The sequence below is a fragment of the Ceratotherium simum genome, chromosome 1 (genome assembly GCF_057802395.1).
Source record: "Ceratotherium simum simum isolate JZ-2026a chromosome 1, ASM5780239v1, whole genome shotgun sequence".
NCBI lineage: Eukaryota > Metazoa > Chordata > Mammalia > Perissodactyla > Rhinocerotidae > Ceratotherium > Ceratotherium simum.
Genome location: NC_141900.1, coordinates 79,098,817 through 79,125,897, shown reverse-complemented (window position 1 = coordinate 79,125,897; position 27,081 = coordinate 79,098,817). Strand labels below are relative to the sequence as shown.

The 27,081-nt window shown below is 38.5% G+C and overlaps 1 protein-coding gene across 2 annotated transcripts in view; it reads right to left on the bottom strand.

Annotated features, from left to right (window-relative positions):
* Positions 1 to 27,081, bottom strand: part of CPED1 (cadherin like and PC-esterase domain containing 1) — a 265,453-nt gene that overhangs the window by 8,659 nt on the left and 229,713 nt on the right. For both annotated transcript variants that reach the window (XM_014785341.2, XM_087430096.1), the window contains 5 exons: positions 25,610 to 25,746; positions 13,152 to 13,372; positions 12,794 to 12,895; positions 12,305 to 12,392; positions 8,322 to 8,468 (listed from right to left, as the gene is read on the bottom strand). In XM_014785341.2, the coding sequence (XP_014640827.1) occupies positions 8,322 to 8,468; positions 12,305 to 12,392; positions 12,794 to 12,895; positions 13,152 to 13,372; positions 25,610 to 25,746 (695 nt within the window). The remainder of the gene's footprint in view (positions 1 to 8,321; positions 8,469 to 12,304; positions 12,393 to 12,793; positions 12,896 to 13,151; positions 13,373 to 25,609; positions 25,747 to 27,081) is intronic.

The following is a 27,081-nucleotide window of genomic DNA, read 5'->3' as shown; positions in this document are numbered from 1 at the left end:
ATCTTGCACTCCTATGCATTTCCCTAGACACTAACTCCTCTGTCTTAAACTCAGTTTCCCAAGTGGCTGATTATTCATGTCACTGAATTCTTGATACTATTTGAACGACCTTCTTTAGTCTGATTGATTACAAGCTAAGTTCCTACACTGCTCTATTTTGATGTACATCTTGGGTCTTGGAATCTATTTTGACCTTAACTCACAGCTATTTGTTTCCATCTGTCTCTCTTGAACTTAGAATTTTTATTTAATATGGTGCTAAAATCTTACTTAGAAACAATTTGTGTGGACCAACATTTCCAACTGCTGGCTTCACTGTACTGATATGCTCAGCACTACTCTGGCCTTTTAAAGGAGATCTGCTATTGGGCCATTCAATTTCTTGCCAGAAGAGCTCTCCAGCCTCCTGTCTGCGGTGGCGTATGCCTGTCTGCCAGTATTCTAGGTGGTCTGGGGTGAATTTTAGGGGCTCCACCCTTCAGGTGCCAATTTTCACTTTCATCTTTCTAATTGCAGCCTCTAGGTTAATTGTTCTTTACTATACTTGTGTTTCTGAGTCCAGACCCTCTGCTGTTTCATTTTAAAAGAAATTGTAGGTAGGCATATAGGTTCTTGACTGCATGGGTGGGGTGAGGGGCTTTGGATCCACCAATTTGCATACAGATTTTTAACTAATTGTTTCTGACCTGTGCCTCAGCCCTGCCTTCCTCAGCGCTTGGCTCCTTCAGGTCTGAGCCACAGAAGATCTGAGGGGCAGGTGTACTTCAGCTCTGAGTGGTCCTTCTCCTCTCTAGGCACTTCACATTGTGACTTCCTTTGTAGGCTAAATTTGGATTTCTTGTGTGTTATGATCTATGTCTTATTCTGTCTTTTGGGGGGGTGTTAAAAAGCTTTATGTCTTTAAAGTCTTTTTAGTGGAGTTTCAAGTGGAAGAGTAGATAAATGCTTGTGGTCAATCTGCCACATACCCTGTACTCCACGCATGATTATAGACCTTATCCTCTATGCTAGTTTTCCCAAAATATGTTTATTGAGGTGTTAATAGTTGTTATTAAAGAAGAAAAGTGGTTCTGTGGTCAAAAAAGTTCAGGGGAAAACTGGGTAAAACCAAGCTAAATAGTCTCTTGCTGTAAGGGCTTTTGGGATCATTTGGTATACTAATATTATTTGAGAATCCTTAATTGGAGGGGTATGCAGTATTTCCCAAAGCACAGAACCTGTTTTCACAAGACAAGAACATTAAAACATAAAGTAGGAAATGCTAATCAAAGCAGTTCAAAGTCCATCTCAGCTTGGCACTTAAAGGTTGGTAGTAAACTCCCAGAAATCAAGGTTTATTGCAAAGAACATGAAATAGTGATGGGTCAACCTCTCTTTCTTAGCCATATTGACATTCTAGGTTCCAATATCGCAGAGGCTGGGATGTATAGCTGTCTCATTGGGTCATAATACTAGTTCAACATAGAGTGACTGACACTCTCTTTGTTCATTCTCCATTTGACTATCCTTAAGAGAGAGACCCTGATGTAATTGGTGTTACCACCATTCAATACAGGGTGCTCGCTTTGGAACAGGATTTTGTACCAAACCGTCTCAGAAAAGGTTGGGCTCCCTTATTGCTAATGAATTCATTCTCAACAGGAACTGATCTCTAATCAAGCAGTAGAAAAAGCTAGAATTCAATTTGCAGATGATGGAATGAACACTAATTATTTTACACAGAAAGGACTGTCTAGAATCACGTTCCCAAAAATGAAGTGTAGGAACGGCAGGCAGTGAAAACTTCTGTAACTCCTCTTTAGTTAAGAGCCAGTGCAAGATTTTAAATGATAACATTGGATTTGAAGTATAGCAACATTATCCTGGTGGGGGCATGAAGGATGAATTAGAGAAGTTGAAAGTGAAGGCTCTAGGATGAAAATATCGCAATAGTCTAGGGCAAATAAATGATAGGGAAGAAGAGACCCTCCAGCCCACCTTGTTCATTTATCAGCACCTTACCAACTATTTACAGTGTCCTTGAGCTGACCCTCTTGCACATTATCACGGTCCTGGCCCCAACAGTTCTACCCTCCTGTATTCTTGATTTATCTCTTAGTATTGATTATTCTGTCTCTGTTCATAAACATGCCAGAGTTATTCCTCCTATAAACTGCCCCTACATCACTTTCTTTCCTAAATGCAATATCTTCCCCCTTTCTTATTTTTACTTGTTGAAAGGCTTTACCAGCCCCCTTTTCTCATTTCTCCTACCTCTTCAATCTATTGTAGTCTAATTCCTGCCCCCAGTATTTTACTGAAACTATTCTTAATATGGTCAGAAAGGACCTTCTCAATGCCAAAATCAATGACTATTTAAAAATCCTTATCTTAATAGATCTATTTATTACATTTGACAATGTTGACCCTGTTTTGATCTCTCCTTACGAATTTTCACTTTTTGGCTTTCCATGGCACCACACTCCACTTGAGTTTTCCTCTAAATTCAAATGCTCCTATTTCTCCAAACTTTCCTTAAATATTGGTGTTTCCAAGAGTTCCTCCCTCAGCTCTTCTTACTTTATGTACTTTCTCTGGATGATCTAGTCTCATGGTTTCAACTATTACCTATTTCTGATGACTTCCAACTTTTTATCTCCAGCCCCACCCTGTCCCTCAAGCTTCAGACTTGCATGTCTCACTGCCTGTTAGAGATCTCCAGCTGGATGTCCTACAGGCATCTTGAACACAACATGTTCAAAACTGAATTCATCATCTTTTCCCTAAGCCAGAACCTTCTCAGTTATTCTTTGTCTCAGTTGCTGGTTCAGCTTTCTAATCCATCATCCAAATTAGGAATCTTCTTTGATTCTTCCTACTTCCTCATGCCACAGATAAGATCTGCAGATATTATTTTTTTAAGTAGGGCTTGCATTTGTCTACTTCTCTCTTATGTTTGCTGTCTGTGTCCTGGTTTGAGTGAGACTTTATCATCTCTCACCTGACTTCTGAAAGCCTCCTAACTTATTTCCCTGACTTAGTCCTCTTCAAATCTTCCCTTCTCACTGTTATCAGACTTAGGTATTTGGAACAAAGACGTGATCATCTCACTTCTCTCTAAAACCTTTCATTGGCTCTTCATCACCTATAGGATAAATGATCTGGCCCTAGCCTACTTTTGCCAGTCCCCTTTTACAACTGACATTCTACAATATACAGAATTGCCTGTGATTTCCTGAGAACATCAGGTTATTTCAAAGCTACTTTGGTTCACATTGTCCTATGGGGTTGGAATGGCCTTCCTTCTGCCATCACTCTATTACCTTGACTAGGGCTTACTCATCTTTTAACAATCAACTTGAACAGTTTTTAAGGAGAGGCTCCCTCAAACCTCAGATTGCGTTAGGAGCCCCTTCTTGGTGTTATTACAATATCCTATTTATATCTCTAACATGCCACTTAACATATTGTTCCATAGTATGGGTTTTTATGCCTGACCCTCTAACTACAATGTCTTGAGGGCAGAGAGTATATCTTACTTATTTTTGCATCACTACTGTTTAGCTCTAGAACTACATTCACAAAACAAATGTTGGATGACTAAGTAAAAGAATAAACAAGGCTGAGGCAACTGGAACAGAGTATAAGGTAAAGACTTGAGAGACTATTTAGAAGGTGAACAGGACTTGGTAACTGGCTGGGTGGAGGTTGTTAAGGGGGCTGGAGAAAGATAAGAAGGAATCGAGGATGACCCTAGTTTGTAAATGACAGTGCAATAAATTCGTTTGTAAATGACAGTGCAATAAATTCAGGAATACTAGAGAAGAAAAAAGTTTAAAGGGAATATTAATTCTTTCTTTGGGAAAATGTTGAGTTTGAGATGCTCATGACAAAACTACAAAATGTTCTCCTAGCTCATTTTATAGCAGTTAGTGCAATGCTTATATAGAAACTCAAAAATTTTATTGAATTAAATTGCCATTACTAAAAATAATAATTGCCATTATTAAAAATAGCCATGTTGATAGTTAAATTCTGGGATCTAACTATATTTGGATCAGTTCTTTCTTCTCTAAAAGTCATTACTTCAGTTTTTTTAGATAGATAAGTTTAAACGCTTTTTTCTTCATTGAGTTTATGATAAACTTTTAAAGTTTGAAGAACAAAGAGAAAAACTTTAGGCCCGTGGTATAGAAGGAAAACATTTCTAGGCCAGATAAGCTTTTGTTCATTTAATTAAGATTAAATAGTACAGAGTATATGATGAAGATTAAATAATAATGGGAAATCATCTCTGACAAAGAACTGAAAATCTCTTTTTCTTTCCACGGTGCCAAAATCAAAGGAAACCTGCTGGTATTAGAGCTGGGTGGTGATGCCAGAGGGTTCTTTTATTTTTTTTGACTGAGTCAAAAGCTGTAGCTACACCTGCCAGAAACCAGAGATATCATCTAAGATCTGTACAACCGATTAGACTGATTAATAATCATGTAACAATTGGTTGTGGATTTGCCCCTTCTGCTGCTAGGTTTGGGCTGATAATATTTTTGCATCCCTTCCAGGTTTTAGCTTCTTCCCAGTAGATGTTTGCCTCATAACTAAAGGCACCAGCCAAAACCACCCTTGGGCAAGAGCTACCTGGATCCTGTTTGTTGTCCTGCATAAACACTGGGAAAACAAAATTCCATTTCTACCCATGAAAAGAATCACCTGTTTTTCTAATCAGCAGAAACATTTTAGTCAAAACTGATGGACAACGGTTGGGAAATTGTTTATAGAGTCATGATGGCAACATATTCCCTCTTGGTGCCTTGACAGGTGAAAGAGATGACCCACAACCTTTAATCTCACCTATGGCGACAAGAGCCCACTGGAGCAGGCTTGTTATGTCTGTGATAAAATTCTCACCACAAATCAAAGAGGACACATCAAGATCTTACTGTAACTATTATACCATTCCTTCTCAGGTATCTGCGAATCTATTGTGGGAATGGTTTAATTGAACAACAGAAGATACACGTCTCCCAAATCTAAATTCTTATGGCTCTAATATAGCTGATTTTAATTATTGCTATTACTGTGTGACAATTTCCTTTGCCAGCTCATAAGATGTGCACAGAGGAAGAAGTAGTTATTATTAATGAATTTCTGCCCTAGAATATGTTTTGCATGAGACCGATAATCTATGTTTTCCTGTCTTGCTCTCTTCATCACCAAACCATCCTTTGCAAAAAGCTTTAGATTTTCTTAATTGTTTATAATAAGTTAAAAGTGATTTAAGATGTTGGGTAATGGTTTAGAAAGATTATAAAATATCAGTGTCAGCACCAGAAACTTCCTGAGGTACAAGTGGTACAAACTGTTCAAGATTAAGCAACAGTTATGCCTAAGTGATGAATGGCTTTGAGAGACTTTGTGATGAAGGGAGTCAGTTGAGAAAGATGAGCTTAGCTCTACGTTGCACCTGGAAAGGCAAATGCTCCCAGAAGTATTTCAGCTCAAACATGAAATCTTCAAAATGGACAACACTGCTCCAGAATCAACTGAGATAATTTGGGGATACCTATATAGCTTGCTATCAAGACAGCACACATTAGTAATAAAGTTTAAGAAAAAACAATTTATCCATGATAATTGCACACAATTATAAACTCAAATAAGTGAAATAATTTTACCTGACATACTTAAATCATTATTATGCAAATTAAGGTTGGTTTTTGTTAGTAATAATTATAAGCCAATATTCTAGTTCTAATGGTTCAAAGAGTCTTTTCTGTAGTTCTCAAATTCAATGACTATTAGTGTCAACTGGTTGATGCTATGGCAGGAGATATATGTAATGCAATCATGTGGGAAGGACATCTTCTGTTTTTAATTGGAGCCATGCTGGAAATCATTGGAGAACTTCTTTTTAGACTTCCAGAGCACTAAAGCTGAAAAAGAGAAACAGATACCCTCCCCCAAAATACTAATTGAAGACACATTATGTAAAAATAAATAAATAAATAAACCTTTTCTAAAAGAGGCAAAAAAACAGTTTGTATATTGTCTTTCAGAGTCCCCATTTTCTGTGGGTTTGGCAACCTTTGGCATGTTTTTGTGGTCAACTATGATAATGAGCTGGCTCAGCTGCAATTTCATTGTTTCTTCCTCTTCCCGGCTACCTGCTCTTGTGTTTCTAAGTCTCAACCTTTTGCAAATAGGATAGGCACTGGAAGGGTGTTATATTTTCTGGTGGGAGAAAATATACAGACACACAGTATCCTACAGCTTAAAATCTGTTCTGCAACAACATGGCCAAGCTTCAAGTTGCTAGATCAAAAGTTAAAATGCCATGCTCTCTACTGTGGGTGCAGGCTTTCACTTCTCTGAGATGCAATTTCATTTGTCACATGAAAATATAACACCAATCTATTACTAGAACATACAGAAGAACTAATGCAGTGTCAATAACTTTTGAGTATTCATAAAAATCTGAGGACCAAGATGGATTCTGACTGTCATCTTATGGCTGAAAAACAGGATCATAAGAAACCTTTAGTCGTCATTTCACTAGTCAACCCTCTAATGACTGCATCCTGGTTTATAAAGGGAGCCATGTGAGAAAGAACGAGTGAATCAATATCTGACAGGATGATCAAATGGTCGTTTTGATGATCAACAACTCTATCACGGTTTCAGCTGAGGCTCCTGAGATCCAGAGCAAACAACAGTAGCCAAGTAACCTCATATTCCAAAGCAATGTCTGGACAATGTATGCAAAACTTGCAAAAATGTGGACAAAATCCAGTTTTGCAAACCCTTGTCTTATTAAGAGAGTTGGGAAGGAAGAGAGAGAATTTCGATGTGAGAAGTTTCCCAAATGCTTTGTGGTCTTCCCCCCTCTTGGGGAGTTGCTTCACCTCTGCTTTAAGCCAAGTGAGAGAGAGCTTCAACAGACCAACTTTGAGAGGTGGACACATGTCTTTTGGGGTTTGGGGAGCATTAGAACTGGTATGAGACACTGTGGCTATAGATCAGCTTTAAGGTGGCAGAGAGAGCAAGAGGGAGAGAGAAAGAGAGAGGAAAAGAGAGGGCTGCACTGGGAGCTAACTGTATTTCTAGCCGTAGCAGAGCAAGGATACATGAGTGTTTCTTGTGGGCCAAATGTGGGCAACTGAGTATAGCAAGCCTAGTGCTATTTTGAATATTTACGAGAGGATGCCTAGAGGGGCAATGTGACCCCTGACAGAAGGATGGACAATTGGAAGCCAAGGGGCCCAGGAAGGAATGCAGCTACAAGAGAGGTATTGCCTCTATCAGGGAAGCTACAGTTAGAGGGCCCCAGTGAGGGATGTCTTCAAGGAAGTCCACAAAAGGTCCTTAAAAAGAAAGAATTGGCATCCCCAGAAAGCACATCGATGGGTTATGCTTATGATGCTTATGCCAGTCAAGTAAGACTTTTGTTGCCCTTAACATCTCCCCTAACCTGACCGTGAAGAAAGGGGTAGGAGAAGAAAAGTAGCAAAGCCAGATGGGGAACTAGGAAAGAAGCCTCCTGCACTCTCTTTCCTACTTTTGAGACTGAGGCAGGCCTGAGCTGGGGGAAGGAAATAACTTCATGTGGTTATAATATAGGGCTGGGCGATTTTAGTATTGAAGATATAATCTTCTTATGCCTGAAAGTGATCGGAGTCCTTTTATTACCTGAAAGTGGTTTTAAAGTTATGGGACCTACCAAGATTTTATTCAAGTGGAAAGGAAGAAATAATCCACAGAGTTTGAAAGGACAGGGGGTAAAACGATAAAATTATTTTCTGCTATCACCTTATCAGCCTATTTAAATACTGGCGACAAATAAAATCATTTTCATCACCGGGAGGAAAAACTACTCAGAACATAGGCCCTCCTGTTGATGCATTGGATAAACGAATGGAGGAAGGTGATTCATTAGTTTAGCACATTAAATCATCTTAATTTGCAAGCTGCCTCTACTAAAGACATTTTCCACCTTCTTTGGACACAATTTCTCACGGGAAGGATCAAGCCTATTAGACAAGGCAAGCGCTTGCCAGGTTCCTATCTTCCTGCTTGTATTGACCAGTGATCCTAGTTTTCAAGTATCTACATAAACACTAATTTTTTTGACACCTCATTTTGTGGAGCCTTGAGTTATGACTGCTACATGCTTTGGCTTAGTGATGATGAATGTGTCATTTAATTTCCTCCTGACATGGTTTTTTAATGCAAAATAAGACTGACAATGCAATTAAAGATACAATGAGAAATTTAAAAAAAAAATTAAAAAAATTAAATAAATTAAAAAAAAAAAGCAACAAAAATCAGAGAGCCAGCATAAATACCTCATGAAAATGGCATCCACATGTCCCCTGCAGAAACTCTTTGTATCGCCCCATTGTTATAGTGAATGTGTCAACCACTTCATAGCCATATTTTTTTGCAGCATCCAGAATAATCAAATTTTCTTTCCATAAGTTCTGAACTTCACCCTGCATTGCAAGGCAGCAGAATGAGAATTTTTATTAAGAGGATTGTTTTATAATTTCATAACTCAAGTGGAAATGAGGTAAATGTCATCTTTTTTACAAATTGGTCCTATTATGAGATAAAAAATTAATTTCACGTGCATTTCTTAAATAAAGATGTGTTCTAATTTTTTTATCCAATATAAATATAAACATTTATGTATAAATAAAATAACAATACATTAATATCTATAATGACACACAGTTTGGAACATTCCCTTCTTATGAAAAGTAGTTAGGTTTATTGCCCACAAAGATCCATTGAAATATCTAAAAATTTCAATTTAAAAGCCAAGACTTGAAAATCACAAATGCTATCTCTATCTATTTAGATTCTTATTCATTTAATTGTTTGAATTTAACTAGTATCTGTTTTGTGCTTAGCTCTGTGCTGAGGGACAGGAATACAAGGATAAATAAATTGTGGTCCCTATTCTTAAGACATTGCATTCTAATAGGAGAAACAGATGTGTAAACATGTACTAAGCCCTTTATTGGAGGTAAATATACCAGGCTCTGGGCTAGTCGAGAAAAGCAAATAGCTCTGCAGGGGCAAGGAGACAGCTGGACAGTGAGGCCTCAAGATGGGGTACCTGAGCAGAGTGAGGTTTGCCAGTTGCATGGGGGTGGGGACACAGAGAAGAGGTGTGTGCTTTAGGGAGCTACAGAATTGAGTGAAGGCTCCAGCTGCTGCTTCTCTGCATCATATTCTTCCCTCCCCAACCACATCCCAGACAATGATCGTGCTGGCTGGGAGTTCTAGTTCAGGTCCACTGTCGAGAGGAGAGACTCCTCCACTGACTACTCTAGTTCCAGGATTCCTCATCGGCTTGGCCCAGACTTCCTCAGACTGACCTGTAGTCTGAGACTCTTTCTACCTAATCCATCCTTCTTCCACTCCCTTCATATTAGACACATTAGAGAGAAACACAGTTCCCAATACCTAGTAGATACTCAAAAAATATTTGGTGCAAGATTGAGTACTATGCATTGGGTACTGTGGTCTGAAACTCTTCCTGCCTACTCCTGCACCCTTCCCTTTTTACTTTCCAGGCATTCTCCCCAATAGATCCCTTGATTCTGCTAACCCTGTCTTAGTGTCTGTTTCTTGGAAAACCCAAACTGACACAGGGAGAGAATTGTACTCCCTTTGCCTTTCCTAAAGGACAAAAATGATTTCCATTTTTCAGGTACAAAAGGAAATTGCTTGCATTTGTTAATCCAACTGCAAGGAAAAAGAAGCAGTATAAAAGAAGCAGTCCACTGTGCTTGCATACCTATTTTTATGTGACAATCAAAGAGTGTTTCCCCCAAAATAAAGGTAGTGAATAGAAAAGGCTCATGAAGAAGAGCCTTTTCTTCTTTATGGAGGGAAAGAGACAGATGCAAATTTGGTCTGTGCCATCACATGAAAAATGATGCTCAATACTGTTTGTAGGCTTTTTCTTATCTAGTTACATGTATTTTCTCAACTTTAATATGTCTAACTATGAAAGGTACATGGAGCTTTATAGTAAGCGGTTTCTAGAGAAGATTTTCTAGAGAAAGGTCTGTTCCTTTGGGAAATAGACTCTGAGATGGAAATTTGCTTGCAAGAGGCTGACAGGAGAGTGTTCTTGGGATCAACCCCTGTAAAGGAGCGATGTAGTTGCAACAGAGGCTTTCCTGGATCCCACCGGGAGTTCTAGAGCTGGGATGGTCCTTCCTAGATGGCCCAAATTAAGAGAAGGGGGCTGAGTCTTGGTGCTTCTGCACAGGCAAGTTGGGTCTTTGCAGCAAAATGCAATTTCTGCTGGGATTCAGGTGTGAGTCATCAATTGGCCACACTCCCAGCAGCCCGGGGGTATGACTGTCTCAGTCCTAAAGAGGCGATCTGGGAGCAGCCAAATCATACAAAATATCACTCAGTCATTCATGCATAAGATATTTTTTGAGAGTCTGCTATGTGCTGAGCATTGTGTTTTCCATTTGGGTACCAGAGTGAGCAATGCAGCCCTCCCTCGCCGCTCCTAGCTCTCACAGAGATTGAGCCTAGCAGGGAAGACAGATGACCAAGGATTGTCTGTTGAGTAACATGAATGAGGACACAAGACACTATTATAGGAGCTCATGACAGGAGTAGCCAATCAGGTTGTGTCAATTAAGTCTTCCCAGAGGAAACAGCATTTAAAGTAACACTTGAAGGGTTATGGGAAGTTACTCAGGGGAGGAGGTGGTGGGAGAGTGCACTCCAAGAGGGAACAGTGATTTCAAAGGCCTGGAGGTAACTGAGAGCATGGTGTGCTTAAGAAGCTGAAACATGCTTATCATCACTGAGCTCAGTGGTGTTGTGACAGTGTGTGTGTGTACATTTGTGCATATGCATTGGTAGCAAGGGGTAAGTCTACAGAGGAAGGCAGAGGCCAAGTCTTCAATGGCTATGTGAACACATGATGAGGAGTTCAGATTTATTTTCCACCTCCACTTGCTATTATTCCTCTCTTTTTCTATCGTTTCCCCTCCTCTTCTTTCCACCTTTTGTCTTCACTCAGTTTGAAAAGACTGATGAGCACCATCCAAGCACTGGTGGTAGGCATAATGTTTAACACAGTGTCTGGCACATAGTAAGTGCTGAAGAAATGTTTGCTGTCTGCTGAGATGAATTGGTTCTGAGTTAGTAACCCAAATATAAGTAGGGGCCACAAGTACTCCAGTTCCTGCAGGGAGCTCAATCAAAGAGGCAATGTGGAGCCACCAGAGTCCTCCAGAAGGAATTGCAATCTTGAGCTGTAGCCTTCAAATAACATTAAAGGAGATTCAACTCATAACCCATAGCAAAAATTATCAGAGGACCCCTCTTCTAATCCCCGACAGTCTCAAACCCTTCAGCTACCCCAGATGCTAAATACCTCCACTCATTTTACATGACCTTAACCCTTCCTGACTCCAAGAGGCTCAATTTGGAGGCTTTACTTGGGCCACTTTCTACCAGCTTTCTTGCTTTTGCATCACAAATCCAGGTAGGCAAAATTTCAAGAAAGGAGAGGGCAGTCGTGTAATCTGTGTTGGAAAAAGCTAAGAGAGCTCAACATTGCCACAAAAATAAATCTCACTCAGCTTACATTTTAAATGGACAACTTCCTGTCTCCCCAAGCTCTCCTGAGGTATTGCACACAAACCTGGCTGCCCGCACACTCTCCTTGCTTGAACAAGAGCAGCTGTTGTCCTACCTACAGTTGTTGTCTTTCTTTTCTTTTCTGAGACTTCTATTCAGCGTTGAGACTAATTTACTACCTTCTATAAGAACTGGTCAGAGCCTCTAACTCCTTTCATTTATGAATATCCAACCAGAGGAAAAACTAATGATATGACTTCAAAGACAATTTCTTAAAGCAATCAGTCAGGAATCATCTTCAAAAAAGCCACTATTTCCCAAAGTACTCATTGATGCTGACAATTTCATTTGTGGTTTCAGCATGAGCCTTTAAAGGTGTATGAAACCTCAGTGGGGTAAGGGGATATTTAAAGCATAATCTCTCTCATCTACCCCTCAGTTCTTTATTTTTTCATAGTTTGGCACCCCCTTTCTCCTTTCATGAACTCAAAACATTATTTTCAACATATTTATGGCCTATGATCTCCTTATCTCCAGGAATAACTATAACTGATTTGAAATCATAATCATTAAGTCTATTATCTCCTTTGATTTTTTATGAAGCTTGCTGAATATTATGTAGTGTCTTTTGGGTCCCTTTTCAGACACCAGCAGAGATCTTTATAGGAAGCATGAAATTCACACAGCCTGGAGGAAATGGGCTTACCTGTGTTAGGAAATGCACTCCATGCACTGGCAGATGAAACCCAATTCCCAAGGTTTTGATGATCACAAGGATATTGAGTAAATTTTCCCTGTGAAATAATCGGAATTCTAAAGTCACGAACTTCAGTTACATTTCTAGATATTTGTGTTTACATAAGCAAATACAGTGTAATTCTTTTAGAATATGATAATTGGCATATAGGACTAAATACTCATTTTATAGATTTGATGTATATTAGAGTTTTTTTGTGGATAGAGTTTTATGTGTTGGTGGGTGTTTTTGATCTATAGTAAATGTAAATTTAGATACTGAAGAGCCATCTTATGATTAGATACAAAAGTATTTTGAGATATTTTAAACTAGACTTTAAGTGCTTAGTTCTAAATTACAAATTGCTCTTTAAATAAAATCTTGATAAAATTCAGTCATGTCAAGAGTACGTTTTTGTTTTTACTTAGAATGCTGACAACTTTTTTTGCAGAAATTTACCTTTTTAAAACCTTGTGAATAATTTGCAGGTGATTGGAATTAAGCCACTGAACACCACCAACGACCAATACAGTCTGTCTGGTATTCTCCAAGGGACGTGATCTGAAATCCAGAAAGAAAAATAGTACATGTTGCCTTGAAACAGATGGTAAACTTTTTAACAGCGTTGCCTCACATTTCATTGAACCATATCTGGCATCCTGATCACAGGACCTCCTTGTCATTTCCAACTCGTTTTCAGCCATATTACTTGGTATTTCAGCTTTTCAGCACATTTGATATACAGTGAGCAATTGTGACCTCTAGTAAAACATCAGTACATTGTGGCATTGTGCTGCTCATAATAGTTTCATTGTACCTTTGCAAGAGGTGTTCAAGTGCTTTTTCAAACGTTGGTCTCAATGAAGGGCTTATCCAGAACTGGGGATAGTAGGAATAACCGATCAAAGTCTTCCCACTATTGACGTTGTGGTAGAATTTAGTGCCATGCACTTTCTGCCATTCCTGCAAGGTTTCATTCAGTCTTTCAATCAGATAGTACATTATTCCTCTGTTGGTTGAATCTCCAATGAAAAGAATCTGTAAATTAAAGAAAAAATATTTGCTTTCATATCTGATGTTTACATGGTATAGGAGATAATTTAAGTAATCAATTTGTTGAATACTCATAAAGCAGCACATCTAATTGTTTGAAAGACAGGCCTTCAAACGCTTAGAAATGACATTCATCATATTTTCCCCCAAACCTGTTTATTTTCCTCTCTTCCATATTCCTAGTAATGACATCACCTACTGACACACTAACGTTTAAAGCTTTTTGCTTCATGTTATCTTCAATTTCCCTACCTCCCTTATGCCTTTGCTTTCTCGTTTAATCAGCTTAACAAGTTTTATTGATTCAAATAGGCATGAAGTATTTTAGTGCTGTAAGAATACTGAGAGATTTTCTAATCTCTTTATTTTATAGATGGGAAAACTTGGAATCCACAGTGGTTAGATAGCTCAGTAGAGGTCATGCCACTACTTGAGAAAAGAGCCACAGAAAAGAATCTGACTTTCTGAATAGCAGTCTACGTCCCAGGGTGCATATCCCAGTGCCATTTGCCCTGGAAGTCTCCCCACCCATCACCTCCTTCCCCTTCCCACCAGCACAGCCCTGCTTCAGAGGCTCCCATTGCTTCAAAGCTGTGCTATTGTTAATACTCTCCTAATGGGTCTTCCTTCTTGCACAATGGCTGCCCCTAATTCGTTCTACACACAGTATTACTGGGATAAATTTCCAAATGCCTAGTTCTGTTCATCTCTTCACAGATGAGGAATTTGAGGCTCAGGGATTGAGGTCATAAATCTAGAAAATGGGGAACACAAGACTCAAACCCAAGTCCTTTAACTCCAACTGCAGGGTCAGTGGTCCCATTCTTTCAACGATTCCCCTCATGAAAACAGATCAGATTCTTACTTTTTTGCTGAACATGATTTGCACTCAATAACATCTGTTTTTCCTTGTGCTAATCCGCCTGCCTAGAAATCTCTGCCCTCTGCAACCTCATCTGTGTAAATGCTACACAACCTTCAGACCCAACACAAACATCTCCCCCAGTGGTCTTGTCCAATGCCCCAGCCAGAATGACCATCTCTGTCATCTGTGATTTCATTACATTTTTTATTTCCATTACAGATTTTATCAAAGACTACATGAAATTAAGGCTATTTGTGTCTGTGTCTTTTTTCTCATATCATATGAAGAAGTACTTGAGGTCAGAGTCAGGGTTAATTTCTAAATACTAATTTTCCCCATAATACCAGGCATGCACTATAAAAATATTTTTTGAATTGAAAGTCAAAGGGACTTTTGTTAGAGACAATCCCTTTTAATGTCTTTGGTTAAGGTTTACTTCGTTCTTCGTTTTTTGTCTCTCTCTGTTGAGATTTCTCTTTCTGTTAGTCATGCACATATTTTTTTTCTGACTTTAACATCAGTCATTGCCATCATTTCTCAGGGACTACTGCATTTGTCCATCCACAGCAAATTTAGGGAGAATCTGCAAAAGTTTATTCTTTCCACAGTAACTATATTCAAGTAGCTTTGTGAAGAAATCCAGAAAGCATCTCCTATTTGCCCTCAGATCAAATACTGTCACCACAAGCATCGTCAAGCTAAGCTGAATAACATAAGATGTTAAGGCCCCAATCACTGATCCTCTCGGTCAAGCTCCTTTTGGGGCAATAAAATTCTGGTATGATAAAATAATTTGTGAAATCACTTGAAATACTTCTTACTAGATTTGATCTATAAGTATTTCTGCTTGTTTTTCTGGGCTAGATTTCTGATTTTTAAAAGGGAACTTTGAATAATCAGGAAAGCTCTTAATTTCAGACACTAGTAATTATCCAACTTCAGTTGTACTAGTTTGCTATGGCTGCCACAACAAAGAACCACAGACTGGATGGCTTAAACAACAGAAATTTATTTTCTCACGATTCTAGAGGCTAGAAGTCCAAGATCAAGGTATTTGCATGATTGATTCCTTCTGAAGGCCTCTCTCCTGGGCTTATAGATGGCCGTCTTCTTCCTGTGTCTTCACATGTTCTTTCCTCTGTGTGTCTGTGCCCTAATCTCCTCTTCTTATAAGGACACCAGTCAGATTGGATTAGGGCCCACCCATATGACCTTATTTTACCTTAATTACCTCTTTAAAGGCCTTATCTCCAAATACAGTCACATTCTGAGGTTACTGGGACTTAGGACTTCAACATATGAATTTGCTTGGATGGAAACACAACTCAGTTCTTAACACCAGTGAAGGACCTTTGTGATCCAGCTTTTAAACTAAATTGCCACCTCAGGTTTTTCTTACAGGTTGTTTTCATTTTAGTATCAAGATGCAATCCCTCCCACGGTTATCTCGGGCAGCCAGGAAGACCTCTGGGTGCCCGTACTGTGGGTATCGAGAGATACAGAGGTTTAGGAAAATCAAGGTAGCTGCATGTTACTGAGAGGAAAAGGGTCTAGATTTTCAGTCTTTTCTGTAGGATTATACAAAGATGCAGCCTACCAAAGCACGTCAGAGGCAAAAGAGTCGTGTTTCAGAATTCTTAGTTACTGCATTTATTAACTAGATAATCTTAGACAAATTATGTGACCTCTCCAAGGGTTCATTTTCTGTGTGTAAAATGGGCAAAATAATAGCACCACCTCAGAGGATTTCAATGAGATTTTAAATACTTATCTTATTCCTGGCACACAGGAAGCACACAATGCATGTGAACTAGCATTAAGGCATAGGAAAGGCAAGTAGTATTTTTGAGTGCCTCCAGTGTGCCTTGCAGTGCATTGTTAGGCACGTTAAATTCATTAGCTTGTTTAGAGACAACATCAGAGAAGACAGGAAATGTCTAATCACAGCAGTCTCTCTCTTGCCCTACCATCCCTGTTACAGACCCCCAGCAGGACTTGTGGGGTTGCTGGTGAAACTGAAGATCTGGATGCAGAACTGGAAGAGAGATCATCACCCTGAGCAAACCAACACTCTCAGAACAGTCCTTCATGCCTCCACTGCTGATTAGTGACTAACAAGAGCTACGTGGATGGAAAAAGGAAGTGTTATCACCATCATTTGCAAAACAAGTTCTTCTAAATTTCAAATATCTAGATGGCATTTTTTGAGTCTAGTAGACATAGCTCTGGGAAGACTATTTTCTAGAGAATTATTTTATCCCAGTGCCTTTCTATTCAAGGAAGATAGAAATGATAAATTATAACTAAAATTAAAATGCAGTTGTGATTTTAAGATTGCTTGTTCTGTAGGTGAAGCAGTGTTTGTAAGAGGTTAATTGGTATTCCTAATTAAAAGATTTCTAACTTCAAAATGTCAGCTCTTTTAAGTGCACACACACAATTAAAAAATAATATCAGGAATTAGAGTGGTTCTTTTCACTATGGTTTATATTCAATCTTTATATCTTAGATCATTTAATCTGGTGAATTTTTAAAAAGAAAATTTGTAGATTATTTGTTTTAAATGTCAACTTTGAAATTAAAAGGTCTAAATTACCATACCTAATATTTATAACTAGATGTACAACTTGTAAAGAACTCTTCTCTCCCAAGGAAATTATTTCCTTACACTAGCATGCACAGGTGTAGGTTGGCATATGCAATCAAAGAAAAAAATGTGATCATTAAATACAAATAACCAGTAAGCAGTTATAAAAATAATCAATATTAGCAATAAAATATTAAAATAACTACTTTTTTTCCCCTACAAAAGTAGCAAAGATTTTTTAAAAGTCCTAACTTTTATGAGTTCAAGGAAATGGATCCTCTCATGTACTACCATCTAAGCACCATAAGAGAGGGTTTCTGTCTTTTTTTTTTTTTTTTTAATTGTTGACTCCCAAGTGTCCAGAATAGTGCCTGGCATAAAAGTCGGTTCTCATTTGTTAAAAGAATGAATGGAAACTTTGCTGTTGTGTATATAAATTGGTAGTCTTTAAGGAATTCCACTTCTAGGAAATATTTAAGAATGTCTATTAAAATATATTTGAAAAGCAAAATAAATTGGAAGCTGCATAAATGTCTATTAGGTTGATTATATGAGGGTATAATCATACACATCAACTCTTTTCATCTTTTAACAATGATATTGTAATATGGATACATTGTGATGGGGAAGATTTCAGTTAACTTTTACAAAAAGCTGATTACAATCAGAATGTAAAGAATGACTGCATTTTTATAAAACTAAAGCATGTGGGTGCATAGAAAAGGTCCTGGAAAGTTAAATGGGGTTATTTTGAATTACTGATATCATGACGGTTTATTATTTTTGCTCATTTGTATTTTCTAAAATAAACATATATTGGCTTTTTATGATAATAATAATAAAAAAAGCAGCAACAGCAATAACAGTGAATCCATTTTGTTTAAAAAAATTTTCAAAATTCACATAAAAATAATCACCTTAAATAAACTTTATTTCTACTTTTGTAGAACAATGGTTTAAGAGAGTCTGGATTAAGCACTGGTTCAATAGACCCGTCATGGGAATAATGTTAATCATATTTTGGAATTCTAATGGCAACTTTATTCCAAAGGCTGAATAGCATTTGTCTGTGCAGCATCTCTTTTTTTGGCCATGTGATGCAGTGAGAGGAGCCTGTCTCCAGCAAGGTGGGCTCTGGAGAGGAGCAGAAACATCTGTGTCTGGATGTGTCATGAGAGTCTGGGTCTCAGCTCCTCAGTGGGAGACAAGGATGTGTTTAGAAGAGTTTTGCATCTGTTCTATGCAGTGTGTCACCAAAAAGTGTATGGGGGCTGGTATTTTTCCTACACTTCTTCACACCATCTTGGACCATGGGACTTAGAAGCCCATCATGTTCCTAGGCTCTATTAAAGCTTGGGGCTTATTTAAAAATAGTCTTATTAAAAATACATGAAATGGTTTAATTATCTTTATTTTCATTTCTAATTTCTCAACATTATAGAGTTTCTGTAATAGGTGGGACAGGCTAAGTGCTATAACAAATAGAGCCCCAATATGTATAATGGCCTAAACCCAATTGAAGCTTATTTTTCCCTCAGGAAAACAGCCCAGGTGGTTCCACGCTGGTGTATGCATGGGGGTGGGGGCAAGGAGGTCATTCAGGATCCCAGGATGATTAGACTGTCCCTTCTTCGATTATGGTTTCCAAGAACTCTCTGGGTATTGATATCCAGCTGGGAGAAGGAGTCAAGAGCTGCCAGGTTTTCTATGGGCCCACCCTGGGAGCTGGGCACATCTCTGTTGCTCACATTCCATTGGTTAGAACTCAGTCACATGGCCACACACTTAATTTCAAGGGAGACTGAGAAATGTAGTCAAGCCATGTGCCAGAAAGAGGAGAAAATGAGTTTAAAAAACACTTAACTGGTTTTTACCACATTCTCCTACATGCTAGGTCTTTCTGGGAAAAAACTAAAACCCTAAATTTAGATTTTTCACTAGTGAATTAGCAAAAGTATGAAGTATATGAAAGGCTAAATTTATAATCCACATGACACATAAAAGGACTTGTATTCTTAGAGAAATCAGTTCCCTGGGACAAGTAATAGCAAGAAATATCACTTATTAGTGAAAATGATTTTCATTCCATTTTATTTCATCGTGAATTAAGGGAACTAACAATAATGATATTTAGACATCCAAATATTTTACTGTTACTTCCTTTCTTCAGAGTTATCAAAAGTAACAAGGACATAGCCGGCAAAGCAAGTTATAGAGGAACCAAAAGAGAAGCATTGGTGGCTATCTTGGTTGTGTCAATATAAAGGTAGTAAATTTTCTGGAACTTGTTAGTGTCTCAGATTCTTCTGATTTGTTGAGGCTGGGGAAGAACTGGGTGTATGTAGAATCAATAGACAAGAAAAAAAACCCTTGATTTAAAACAATTTCCCTCTTTCTTCTGTTTCCTCTTACATAGATTCTATCTTCAATATTCCCAGAAGTGGGGATATTTCTTCAGAACCATCAAAGTGCATCTAGATGCCAACACAGGACTCAGCCAGGCTAACAGGAACCCACTGGAACCTTCCAAGAGGAGAAGTGACATAGGAGTGCAATAGGAGCTACCTGTCCATTAATCTAGGCAATGCCTGCTTACTGGAGAGCTCTCACATAGGAAAATAAAAGAAATGAAAGTGAGTTGAGCAGGAGTCTTATTCATTATGTCTAGTCCAGGGCTAAGCACAGCCCATATGTTTACACAGCATCACAGTAATTCTGATGAGCTCTCATAAGATAAATGAGGCAAGGGGTGATTCCACTCTAATGTGAAGCGGAGACTGATCAGATGGCTGATGATATTCAGGGCATGATGAAAATCTAGCTCAACAAAGCATCTCTCTGTGAAATGCAATATAATTACAACAAATGTTTTCCAATGATGCATTTTGATTAAACTGGCTATAGATGACCAACCAAATTGCTCTTTGGGGTCGAGAACAAATGTAAATTGACATTTAGACGAATCACTCTCAAACACATGAAATTTGGCAAAAAAGGGAAACAAACAACTAAACAATATCACGTAGACATTTTGTTCTAGCTACTTGGAATAAAATCATTTGTCTCTATTGCCATTCCGCCTGGATTTTCGGCATTGTGTAGGTCATCCTTTCCCGATGAGAGCGGGATGTATTCCTTTTCTTGTAACATCCCCCATTTTTTGAAACTGACAAGCAACAATGAATTGTGTAACGATAATGGAAGTCACATATTAGCCCAAACATATTATAATAAATTAACCAGACTTGAAAAATTTAAATACCTTTAAGTCCAAGACACTACTTAACTTGCAAACATTACTTAAAAATGTAAGCTACCTTTTAACAGCTGAGTTTAAGTACTTTCAGTAAACATTGCCTTTTTCTATTTTTCCTTTCTTAACTGCACTGTTCTGTCAGATATTTTTTTACTGGTTTAAATTCTGAATGATGTTTTCAACCAACAAACAAAAATAAGGGCTTGTTTAATTCAGTTTGGTCAGGCTCCTACCTTTTTTCAGTTGTAAATTTGATCATATTTCTAAACTATTTCCTCTATATTTTGCACTGTGATTACAGTCATGCTCTGATAAATTTTCATAAATTCAGAGTTTATTAAGTAAGAGGTGGGTATCTATTTAGAGAAACGCGTGAGAGTATAAATGAAAATGTAGCTTGTATTTTTCAATTGATTCGACACAGAACCTATACATATGTGCAAAAATCTATAAATGAAATAACTCATATTTGGATAAATTTAGAGTTTAAAATAAAGTCCCACATTTACCTACATTCCATACGCAACCAAGTAGGCCATAGAAACGAATACAAATGCTCTGAGGAGAGACCTTGCTCCATCTTTCCTCCAGAGATCAGCCTCCTGTTCATGTTGCTCAAGTGGAGGCAAATGACTGAGGTATAGAAAGTACAATCCCACTCTCGTGTCATTAAGCGCAGTGGAATTCCTGGTTGAAGTTACCAGAAACTCGACTCCTTTATAAATCTCGATTTATGTGTCTTGTTCCTGCCCCACAGGTGGGCATGGATTTCCAAGTACAGGCTTGCATTCATCAATGTAAAACAGTAGTAAAAAGATGTAAAAGGTCATAATAACAACATGAGGAAATTCAACGGAGAGAAATGACTACTTGGAGAGTCTAAAGAAAGCAAATACTATTTGAAGGCCCAACTTTCCAATAATTCTCGTCGGCCCAGTCCAATTCCTGTGCTTTTTATTCTGATTCTTTTGAGTAAGATAACTCAGTTTAATGCATCCCCCAAAGCTGAAGCTTGCCTTGATCAGGATATAAAATAAAGTTCCGTTTTTGGTAGCACATGTTTGCACTACTTATTCCTGGCAACAGTGAAACTTCCGGATTCTCACTGTAAAAAATCCCAGTCTTCCATATAAATTGAAAGTCTTCAGGTCAGGAAGGCTACTATGCTGTTAGAATTTGCATGTTTGGGTATATTCCCACTTTTACATAATCCAAGATGCATAAACTGGAGCACACTGAAAAATGAGATACAATCCTTTCTAGTGCACTCCTCACCTGCTTGTTTCCTGCCCATTGTCTGTTCCCTCCATCCTCTGTTCCCCGCGTAAGAGGGAAATCAAAGAAAGCACTAGACTTGAGTGATAGGACTGTCACCGCAGATTCTTTTGGGGAAAAAAAAAGATCTCTATTCTTTTCTAGTTCAATTAAAGTATTTCAAGGTAATGTGATTGGTACATTGCACATAACTACCACCACCACTCTGCTCAGGCACTCTCTCTTTTAGTAACTCTTCCAGAACCTCCGAGTCCAGGTCAGGTGCCAGCCCCTGTGCTTCTGCCTACCTTTGCGATGATCACACTAAGTTGTAATGATCGCTTCTCTCATTTGTCGTCTTCTATTAGAAATTTAGCACCTTGGAGGATCGTGTTGTATGCATCTAGCACAGATTCTTAGCTCAAAAAACCTAGATGAGTGAATGAACAATGTAACATCACAGAAGTTACCGAAAATATTCTGAGCTTAACTTTGTTAAGTGATCAGCTGGACTCTACTCTGTGGTGACATCTTAGGGAGAACTGATATCACAAGGTTTCTGATATGGGGCAGCAGAGTTAATCTGATGAGATGGATGAATAAAAATCACTTCCTCTGGTGGGATCAGAATAATAGTGCAGGCCTCCTGATTGCCAGTCTGAAGCTCTTACTACTCATGACTCTGGTGTCCCTGTGCGTACGTGAAGTGAATTTCTGCAAAATGTCCAAATAATATGTTTCTTCTCTTGAATGTTTGACATAGTAGAAAGTGAGTCAAATAAAAAAATGTCAGTATATAAGGTGTTTCAAAAACAAAATATTTATGTTACATGTTTTTTTATTTTTGTAATTGGTATGCTTTAACATGTATTTGTCTTTGGAATAGAGTTATGATTATAAAAAATTTCTGGGTAGGATGAGAACTTAATTGTCTTAGCAATGAGAGAGAAGAGTTTCAAGATCACTTTATTTATATTTTACTCAAGGAGAATGAGAAATAGATGTACTGGGAAAACCTTTTGCTAGCCTACTCCTTTTCATAAATGGAGCTTTCTTAAAATCAGTGCTATTTCACAGTTGTAATTGTGAATGTTTGCACTATTATCTCTGTGCTGTGTGGTGTCTGAGTGTATGCACCTGTCTGTAGATTACCAAGTCCTGTGATTCTGAATACAGAATGTCTTTTTCTGGCTCTCCCTCCTTTGCATTTCCACTGCCTCTGCTCTAGTTCTGATTTAGGCAAATAAATCAGAATTTAAAATACAGATTTTTTAGATTAAAAACAATGCTCACACATTGTAAAAATGAAAATAAGACAGATATTTAAAAAGATCTCTTCACTCTTCACCAGTCATGCTTTATTACCCAGCTGGCTTCATGCGCACGTGACCCAGGCAGTTGCACAAGGTCCGTGCGGTAGAAGGGTCCTATGCTTGGTTTATTGCTCTGCTGTTGCCTTCTTGAAATTCTTAGTAATTTTGAACACAGAGTCCTGCATTTTCATTTTGCTCTAGGCCTCTCAAAATATGTAGCTGGTCCTGTCACTACCCCAGCCCTCTCCCACTCTCCTCCACTTATGTAATCATTTTTAACTGTTACTTCCAGGAATTTTCTGTGTATGTAGGCATGTTTGCATGTACGCATTAGTTTTTACATGGATGGGATTATTCTGTATGTATTCTATACTTTCTTTGGCTCCTCAATGTTGCATGATGGAATTTTTCCATTAAACAGCCTCTGCCTCCTCAGCACCCATTTCCTCCTTCCCCTAGGCATTCTCTGTACTGCTGCAGGATGGTTTTTCTAATTCTGGTTGTGCCACTCCTCTGCTAAAAATGTGTAATGCTTCCCTGTTGTGTATAGAATAAACTAGCATCCTGGTAAACAAATCAGACTCTGTAGGACCATTGCCAATATGCTGGCAAATTTGAGTTTCTGAGCATGCAGGTGTGAGGGACACCTCCGGACCAGGAGAATCGCTAAGATAAGCCCTCACTGCTAAGCAGCCAGCTAGCTGGTCTCTGCTAGGATCACCTAACCTGAAAATAGGCTTTTATTTTCAGACTCTGCCACATCATATCTCTCTAACGGGTAGGAAAAAGGGATCTTCCCTTTTTCTTACCATTACTTTGTAGAGTTGCTAATAATCAGCCTTGAAATTAGAAAAGACAGTTTAAAAACTGCATGTTTGTGTCCCCCCCAAAATTCATATGTTGAAACCCTAACTCACCAAGTGATAGTATTAGGAGGTGGAGCCTTTGGGAGGTAATTAGATGAGGTCATGAGGGTGGAGGATCCGTGAAGGGATTAGTGTCCTTCTAAGAAGAGGAAGAGACTAGAGCGCTCTCTCTCTGCCTTGGGAGGACACAGCAAAAAGACAGCCAATGGAAGCTGGGAAGAGGGCTCTCAGCAGAACCCAACCATGCTGGCTCCCAGATCTTGGATTTCTCAGCCTCTAGAACTGTGAGAAATAAATGTCTGTTGTTTAAACCACCCAGTCTATGGTATTTTAAGACACACAAGGAAGAAAGCTTTCAGCTTTCTACAGAGTTGATTAATCTACAGCACAGGCTTAGATCATAGGCTTCTTATTATTTCACAGATGAAGAAAACGAGCCTGAGAAACAGGACCTGTCATGTCGAAAGCCACAGAATTTACTGATGAACTTAAAGTAACATCTGCCTTTCAGGTAAATAGACTGTGACATTTCGGAATTTTCCTGAACACTCTGAATTCTGAGGTCAGAACAGTATTCTGAAAGAGCTTAGAGAAGTTTGATCGTTATGGCAACAACTATTTTCACTGCTTCCAGTCCTGTATTTCTAAGCTAGCGGGGTTGGATTGTCCAAGTTGTTGGTTAAAAATGCCTGAGTAATAGTCATTCACATACATGTGTGATCATAGGGGAATTATTCAATCTTTCTGAGCTTAAGTAGAAAACAGATAAAATGATATCAATCTCATAGAATTGCAATTAGGAATAAACAAGATTTTAACTTATCATTTACTCAACAAATGTTTATTAAGTGACTATTATGTATCAAAAATTATGCTAAGCAGTGACCTTATGGCTGTGATTCAAACACATTCTCTACCCTCATGAAGCTTACACTCAGGTAGGACTTAAGGTGTAAAAAAGTTAGCAAGTTCCTTGCACAGAATCAATGCTCAGTTAATAATAATATTAACTGATGGTTAATAAATTTCTAAACATCTGTTTTCTTCCCTTCCCTTTTTAAAAGTAACTAATACTGCTGCTTTATCTTTAGAGATATTCTGAGTCATGAAAATTGGGGTATTTATACTGAAATCACCTTGAAGAAGATGCCCATCCTCCTGCCCTGCCCCTCACCCCCCCCGCCATTCTTCTTAAATTTTTCCTAGTAGGAAGTCCGAACATAGGCCTAATCTGAAAAACTGGCATACATTCAGTCTAGTGCTCTTTTCTTTATGCATTAACACAGCTTTTGAAAAAAATCAGTTTTTAAACTCAGTCTCGCCCATGTGTGAGAGCCTACAAACAGTTTGTTAGGAGATGGCCATCTAATAAAAAGGACTTTGAAAATCTAGATGAGGATTACTTACTTCATGTTAACCAAGCATCTCAGTCTATGTGCCCAGTTCGCACGTCCGAGAGCTCTGCCGGAATCTACCTACTCAGAGCGCACCTAGCAAGAAGACACTGCATGTCCAAGAAATCAGCTTAGAAGCCTCACTAAAGGAAAAGCAGCCTAGTGAGGTCCATGCGAGACCTGCCCGGAAATGTGAAAGAAGATCAGGAAAGTTAGTGTGGAAACAATGCCATGCACTTGGTAAGCTCTAGCAGAAGTGAGTCTTACATGCAGGAACATTTTATTGTTTGTGCAAGCCACAGATGTCTGTTTTAACCGCAGGGCCTTGCTCGAGCTGCAGTTGACAAGGCCAGCTGCTCTGAACTGCCAACTGTGAGTTGACGTGGCAAGCTCTTCCCAATTTGTGCTGAGAAAACCAGCATGGAATTGGGTCAGCGCAGGACATGACTTTAATATCCTCCATCTGTCAAGTAGACTTATTTGAAAATAATTGAGCATTTTGAGCAAGAACTGTTAAGGGTCTTCTATGGTAACATTTACACACAATCCAGAAAGCTAAATTGCGTTCAGTTAGTTATCCTCTGCAGAGTGAGAGAGCAGGAATTGGTCTAGTAAATACAACTGTATGGCTTTTGGTGCTGCAAGTGGCAGAAATTAAAGGCTTCCCCCACTGGATCCAGAACCTACCTTCCTTCCTCCCAGGCACTGCTGTAGTTGAGGCTTAGTTAGGGCACCATATTGGCAGTTGTGGGGTTGCCAAGTTATTTCTCTCCAGTCACAGGTCCTGTTGTCTGAACAACTAAGGCAAGGCACGATCCATTGGCCTGAAATAGACAGCAAAACTTCCTTTGGTTCAGTTTCTACTGGTAAAATTATAGCTTGCAAGTAACTTTAGAATTCAGCTATGATACACCATTACAGAAATTACAGTCAGAAGACTACTTTTATCATATAAATCCAGTGGGGCAACGCATGGCCTCCTGCCAACTAAATGAAATTGCAACATGTAGTAATGTTCTGAAATAACACAGTTCATGCTGAAATCAAGTATGAGTTCTGTTCCGTGAAACCACATACTTATAAAAATTGAGTGATTGGGTACTACTCAATTGTTACTCATTTTTAAATAGTACATTAGGCACTTAATAGGACCAAAGTAGATGGGGAGCCACTAATATTGAGGCAATTGGCCGCAAACAATATTAGCCTAATGCACTCTTAGGTTAGCAATCCAATAAGAGAGAAATTCCCTGCTCTCAAGAGAGTCAAGATATAAGAGAACCCCTTTCATATTCTGAAAATTTATTCTTCTGAAGACTAGTGATTATTCCATAATTTGATTGATGGCCTTTTTGGTGTGAATCTCTTCACCTGTTTGGTCATTTCTTTTTTTTTTTTTTAATTTTTTGTTTATTGCAGTAACATTGGTTTATAACATTGTATAAATTTCAGGTGTACATCATTATACTTCCATTTCTGCATAGATTACATCATATTCAGCACCCAAATACTAATTACAACCCATCACCACACACATGTGCCAAATTATCCCTTTCGTCCTCCTTCCTCCCCCCTTCCCCTCTGGTAACCACCAATCCAATCTCTGTCTCTGTGTGTTTGTTTGTTGTTGTTATTATCTACTACTTAATGAGTGAGATCATACAGTATTTGACCTTCTCCCTCTGACTTATTTCATTTTGCATAATACCCTCAATGTCCATCCATGTTGTTACAAATGGCTGGATTTCATCGTTTCTTATGGCTGAGTAGTATTCCAGTGTGTATATATATCACATCTTCTTTATCCATTCGTCCCTTGATGGGCACTTAGGTTGCTTCCAAGTCTTGGTTATTGTGAATAACGCTGCAATGAACACAGGGGTGCATGTATCTTTATGCATTGGTCTTCACCTCTTTCTATCTGTTGCCTTTATTTCTTCAGCTGTTGGATGAGTTGTATACTGTTATTCTCACGTGATCAGTGTGAGGATTTAATGGGATAATGTATTCAATGCATCTAGCACAGCTACGATATCATATTCACCTTTGTTATTAGCAGACTTCAGGCTCAAAGCAGGTCATAAGCGTTAGTTCAATGTTTATAAGATAAATAAATATTCTCAGTGCATTTAAGATATTTTCTATTTTATTGATAAAGT